Source organism: Pterocles gutturalis, unplaced genomic scaffold, assembly GCF_000699245.1.
Source record: "Pterocles gutturalis isolate BGI_N339 unplaced genomic scaffold, ASM69924v1 scaffold38087, whole genome shotgun sequence".
NCBI classification, from domain to species: domain Eukaryota; kingdom Metazoa; phylum Chordata; class Aves; order Pterocliformes; family Pteroclidae; genus Pterocles; species Pterocles gutturalis.
The window spans coordinates 51,850-58,316 of record NW_010109082.1 but is presented as its reverse complement, the minus strand read 5'-3'; the positions used below and the strand labels follow the sequence as shown (position 1 = coordinate 58,316).

At 39.0% G+C, this 6,467-nt stretch overlaps 1 protein-coding gene across 1 annotated transcript in view; it reads left to right on the top strand.

Annotated features, from left to right (window-relative positions):
- The window catches only part of ANAPC7 (anaphase promoting complex subunit 7), a gene marked incomplete at its 5' end in the record, with an annotated part of 3,851 nt that extends 1,016 nt beyond the window's left edge, over positions 1-2,835 (top strand). The window contains 4 exons of the mRNA XM_010072869.1: positions 1-83; positions 754-978; positions 1,404-1,554; positions 2,405-2,835. The exon at positions 1-83 is cut by the window's left edge and continues 111 nt beyond it. Coding sequence (XP_010071171.1) covers positions 1-83; positions 754-978; positions 1,404-1,554; positions 2,405-2,594 — 649 coding nt within the window. The remainder of the gene's footprint in view (positions 84-753; positions 979-1,403; positions 1,555-2,404) is intronic.
- Positions 2,836-6,467: the final 3,632 nt, after the last annotated feature.

The following is a 6,467-nucleotide window of genomic DNA, read 5'->3' as shown; positions in this document are numbered from 1 at the left end:
GAATATGGGCCGAGTACAGGAAGCAATTATACACTTTCGTGAAGCAATACGCCTTGCACCGTGCAGGCTGGATTGCTATGAAGGTGAGTGAAGTGAAGGTACTCACGTGTACAGTATTGGTTTGGTGTGGAAATTAATGTGATGATGGCGATTAGGCAAGGGAAGAGAGTTCTTTTCTCCTGCTGACTTTCCAGTAAATAAATTAATATGACCCAAAAACCTATAAAGCTGTGCTAGAAGTGGTCAGATGAGGGAGAATGCACGTATTTGTAAGAATGATTTTCAAAAAGGGCTTTTTTGTTGCTTTTTGTTTTGTTTAATCTGGATATAAACGCTTGGGTGTTTTGAGCAGATCACTTTTGAATGATGACGTTAATTGTATGGTTAGTTCCACTGGGAGCTTTGTTTTGTCATACTTTGGTCATATTTATTTAAATCTTGTTGATCTCAGCAATTATTGATTAAATAAAAACAAACTGATTATGCTGTAATATTCAGCAGTGACATTTTGGGCTGGTTTTTTTTGCTTTTTCATTTATTGAAAATGGAGAGTGCTAATCTGAATCAGCAAGCTGCTTTGATATCTTTTAAAAAATGTTGGGTGTAGAGTCACTTTCTCAGTTGCAATTTGTATTTGCTTTTTGGAGTGTCAGTTGTTTGGAGTCTGAGTGGTACTAAGTGCAAATAATTGAGGAGGGGTGAGTGTCTGTAGTGCTAACTCAAACAGAAATGTTTTCCTTTTTATATCCTCAGGTCTCATTGAATGTTACCTAGCATCCAACAGCATCCGAGAAGCTATGGTTATGGCAAACAATGTGTATAAAACTCTGGGAGCAAATGCACAGACGCTCACTCTGTTAGCAACAGTCTGTCTCGAAGACCCAGTCACACAGGAAAAAGCAAAAACACTATTGGACAAAGCGCTAACGCAAAGACCTGATTACATTAAAGCTGTGGTAAAGAAAGCAGAACTTCTTAGTAAGTTCCTTTTTTTTTTTTCCCCATGTTGACTTATTTATAGCATACTGTTCTGCATGGAAGAGTGTTCATCAGCCTCATCAATGTGGATAAACTAACAGTGATGCTACAGTCCAGGGATTTATCAGTTCTATCCTGAAGGAAAAATAATGAAATTAGTTGCATCTCATAACTGATATTACACCAGCACTTAAAAAATTTGCAAACAAAATGTTTTTTGACTTCAAAGTATAGGTAATTGTGAATGTAGCAGTTATTGCAATGAAAAGCCATTGTTTAGAGTTAATCTTGCAGAAGGTAAATCACTGCTATCCCCCATGCTGACAGTTCTGCAGGAAGAACTTGTCTTGTGATGACTCTGTGTACACTCTGACTTCTTATAGATTTATCTAAACAATTAAAACTGTAGTTTTGCATGTAAACAGGTAGAGAACAAAAGTATGAAGATGGAATTGCTTTGCTGAGGAACGCGCTGGCTAATCAGAGTGACTGTGTTCTGCATCGAATACTGGGAGACTTTCTCGTAGCTGTCAATGAATACCAGGAAGCAATGGACCAGTACAGCATTGCCCTAAGGTAAAGCAGGGACTCTGAGACTGCAGGAGATTTATAAGAACCAATAATCAACTCAACTAAGTAAAAAGTTGAGCCACTAACTGAGTAGGAGGTGCATTGGAGGCAGCTTTGCATCATTCTCCCTTAAAACACAAAAATATACAAGTAATGTCCTGTTAGTGAATTAGTTGGTCATAAAGCTTTGAACTGAGATGTGCAAAATTTAGGACTGCATTAATGCTAAACATGTCACTAGGCATGTGATTCTTTGACTAACGAAGGGATTAAGGCGTGGATTTATTTATAGTTATTATACAGTCAGGCATCTTAAGATCCATGCTATATAAAAAGGAGCTATTAAGTGAATTTAAATAGTGTGATTCAATTTAACATAACCTAAATGTTATTTCAGGGTGTTACCATGTTTTAATTTCAGTAAGTTAAATTTACCTTCAACTTGGCACATTATGTCCACCAGGAACTTCTGTAGCTTAAATGGGTCAGCTGTTTTTTTCCTTGCATATAGAATATTTAGTCATAGTCATTTAAATTTTTACTGCTTTCATGTTACTTTATTATTGTCTGGAAGAGCTGACTAAGTTTTCTGGAAGAGTGTGATGTTTAGATAAGCACATTCTTGGAGATCAAAACTGCTTATATATAAAGATTTAATCCTCCGTGTTATGGTCAGCCTGAGATGAAGTTGCATCATCTATTAAAATGGGTGAAGTGATGATGTTAAACAGGAAGCCAGACACCAAGATGAGAGTTTTAAACTTTTTTTTTTATTATTTTTTTTACAATAACATCACAAATAAAATGGTAAAAAAAAAGTTTTAGGACAATGCTTTCTTTTTCTTACTTTCTTCAGTTTGGATCCAAATGATCAGAAGTCACTAGAAGGAATGCAGAAAATGGAAAAAGAGGAAAGTCCAACAGATGCAACCCAGGAAGAAGATGTGGATGATATGGAGGGAAGTGGAGAAGAGGGGGACTTGGAAGGCAGTGACAGTGAAGCAGCTCAGTGGGCAGATCAAGAGCAGTGGTTTGGCATGCAGTGACGGCCTCTCGTCCTGCTGCTTGTTTTGGCACTTGAACATACCACTAGGGCCATTCTTCTTTGAAGAACATAGACTATGATTTTTGCAGTAACAAAGGACTTTTTTTTTTTTTTTAAATAGACTCTGAAACCATTTAATAGTTCTATGCATCTCAATACCGTGAAGATTCTCAATGCTTCTTATTTATTAAGTGTAAGGGACTAACTGTTTTGGAGGTTACTTGCAACTTTCATTTCAAACAATTCCTGCGAAAACTGAAAGCATTAGAATCTAAAGCGTGTAATAAGCCTGTTGTTTATGATGAAAAATGTCTAAATTCTGTCCAGGGCTAAGTGTGCTTGATCGATCTGTAAATACAGTGGTTTGTACTCCTTTGTGGAAAAGGTCTCACTCTCCTGTTTGTACGCTCCCGTTTGGGCTCACGCTCCTGTTGAAGTCTGGAGGAGTTGCTTGGGCATGGCTGAAAGCAGCACTTTTCTCTTGCTGTGTTGGCTGAATTAATTTTTCTTTTTATCAGGCATTACACGTGCTGTAAAGCAGACGTTTGGTACACTAGGCAGCTTTGACTTACAGCACTCCTTTGTAGCTGACTGATTTCCACGTGTACAGAATTGAGCCAGTGTTGGAGAATTACAGTCATTTTCCCAAGCCTTGCTAAACCCTGTAATCACTTAAAGGCTGTACATGAACAGTTATTTTTAAATGCAGTTTAGTTTTATTTCAGGATGTTACTAAAAGGTTTTACAGCAGTGACACAAAGCACTTCACGTTCTGTATACAGCACTGACATTTAAAGTGATATAAAAAGAATTCATCCCTCTTCACTTGCAATGCTGTAGAAATGTTAAATTATGCAAATACACATATTGTCTTGGTTTTGCTGTGTTTATACACTTTGTGTTTTTCTCAGGTAATATTGGAATTCCCATGTTTTTCCTCACCTTTTGAAGCAAAGTTGCATTGCTTCACGTACAAATTCTCAACATCAGCATTTCAAGGGTGAGCTGCCATTTCAGTTCTGTGGGCTTGATGTGTGGGAGGAGGGATTACTTCCTGCTTTTCTTACAGTTCTGATTTCCTTTGTCTTTACTAAAACATGTATTTTTATCTTTAGATTGGCAATTTAATTCCTTTTGTATTTATTCTGTTACCACAGGTATGCTGGAGCACACAGACAAAAGCTAAAAAATAGTTTTGAGTATTAGTTGGTGGAAAAATTGCTATTTGATACAAAGAAATCACATGGAAAACATGGTGGGGGGAAAAGCTTCCCTCTAGTTGTAGATGTGTAATGCAGATAAAGGTAAAACATCTCTCCCTCTATGATGTGAAAAATGCACAACAAAACAGAAGCAATCTACCTATTCTTTACAGTCTATTTTGGAAATATTTTGGTATGTCACATCTTACAGAGGAGGAGTCTAATAGTTCATCCATTTAAAAAAAAGAAAATAGCTGGGTATCCGTTCTCTGGAATTTTGTGGGCTTTAGACTTTCCAAAATATCAAATTGAATGATGGTTATTTGAAGAGTGTATGGGAAGAAGAGAAAAGCATGTGTTGCTGTCTTGGTGATTGAGTTGGCATAAGCTGTTACTGTTCTTCCATTAAACAAATACGCCAAATGGCCGTATTTCAGTTAGAGCAAACATTTTGTTAATTGCATTCTGGTGCATCAGAGGCCTGATCCTGTCCTTTTATGAAGAATCTGTTTATACCATTGCTGTGTGAGGCAGTGAATAGATTTCAGCTCACTGCATGTCTTTTGTAACAGAAAGAAATACACACGTACAAGGAAATTCAAAGCATCTATTTTTTTTAGAAAAAAACCCCGCTTTGTTTTCTTCTCACCCTCGAGCAGTTGTCAGATTGTATTCTGCATCTGAAAGTTGGGTGGCTTCGTTAGCTTTCTAGATGTATTCCAGAGCTCTTGTGGATGAGAGAATGGAGTTCTTGGCGTTATTCAGCTAAAGAAAGGACACGTTTAATTTTGATGAGAGAAGTTTGTGAGGTACGTGACGTATATTTTGCACGCTGCTCAGCCATTTTATTCTGATGATTCCTTTAATTAGGTTGTTAATAGCAGATGGAAACCACTGGCCTTAGCCAGTGTAAATGCTCTCTGAAGCATTTACACAGAACAGGAAATCAGAGAACCACAGATTTACTAAAACCACTCTGTAGTACGTTTGTAGATAATCTGATAATCTCCCCTTTTAGAACAGAGGGGAAACTAGAACTACTTGAAGATGAGTGATGTAAACAAAACATCAGTGTGCTTACGTGCAGCTTTAGCAAACAAGTCCGGGTATACCTGGGAACAGCTTAAGACAGCTGTCAAAAGAGAGCTGTATCCTTGCTGCTTTGTTTTTCTGAGAACTTGGCCCCTTACCGGAAGGGAGAAGTTCAGACAGACCCTGAAATAATACCTGTGTAAATTCCTGGTGTGCTGGGGTTGTGTAGTTTGTGTAGTCTCTGCTAACAGCTGTACGGTAAGAAGGAACGTTTAAGATGCCATACGTGTCGGGTGCATTTCAGATTGTATGGATAGATATATTTAGCGCTAGTTCAGAATTCTAGAGGGATTTTTCTTGCCTACTAATGAGCCTTCGTTAGTGCTCTAATTCTAGAATGTGATCCCTGGTTTTGCAGAGAGCTTGTCCTTTCAAATTCTGTTACTGGTGTTCTAGCTCAGGGAATATAACAATTAGCCCATAATAAGCAGCTGACCTCATTCTGTCCCTTAGCCATGTGCTGTGCACCCTCAGAAGAAAAGATCCTAGAGCCACAAACTGGAGTTCAGGCTGTGTCAGCTCCCCAGAGGGAGGGGAGGCAGAAGGCCGTTGCCATCCCGCTGTGTTGTACGGCGCTGGCACCTCTGCACGGGCTGGGCTCTGGGGCGGGGTGCCCAGGCTGCCGTGCCCGTGTTTGCTTGAAATCCTTAATTGCAAATGACACGTCATTAGTAACTTTCAATTCTTTCCTACTTTGCGACAAGAAAGACACAGAAGTGATGCAAAGGGAGAGAATTTCTTCAAACCTTATGTAGACTTGGGTAAGGACTAAAGCCTGAATTTCCCAGAGTCTAAAATCAGCACGTGTTCATGGTGTGGCTACGAGGTGTCTAAATGACGCGTGGTCCGTAGGAAGTGATTTGCTCATGCTTTATTCTGTAATGTGCTGATAACACCTGGAGTACTGGCAGTATTTCTAATTCTAATTTCCAGACTTTGGGAATCCTAAGAATTGTGAAGCAGAGATAATGGAAAGAACTGAGGGCTGCTGGCCAGTAGAAATGTTTTTTTTTCTCATTGAGGTGCTTTTTCCTTTTCTGTTACTGCTGATCATAGAGAAATTTTTTCATTAACTAGGACTTTTTTTTTTCAATAACTGTCTTCCTCATTAGGCCTCTTTTTGTCTAGTGATTCTTCCCTCCTTGCTTTTCAGGAGCTCAGTGATGTGGAAACTGATCCATCCCGGGCAGAAGCAGGGAGTATTTCTTACCCAGCAAACCTTATTTCCTAGGGGCGAGTGCTGCAGTTCTGCTGTGTTCTAGGACCAGGTTCAGATGTCATTTGGAAGCTGGCCAGGAGGAGGCAGGGAGATGCCTGGGGCTGGGTATTTGGGTGAAGGAAAAAAAAAAAAGTTATTCTGGTGCAAACACAGCTCAGGGAAAAGTACAATGTTCACACGGGGAACTTAAGTGTAAAAATTTATATATTACGTAAAGCCCTTTGGCTGGTCCACACTGATGACAAGATGACAACAGAAAGAATAATCTATGTTTTCGCTTACTCTCTTGAGCCTTACATTTACTTTTCAAACCTCAAAGGTCACGTAATGCTGGGTATGGAATGTGCAGGGGAAGCCTCCA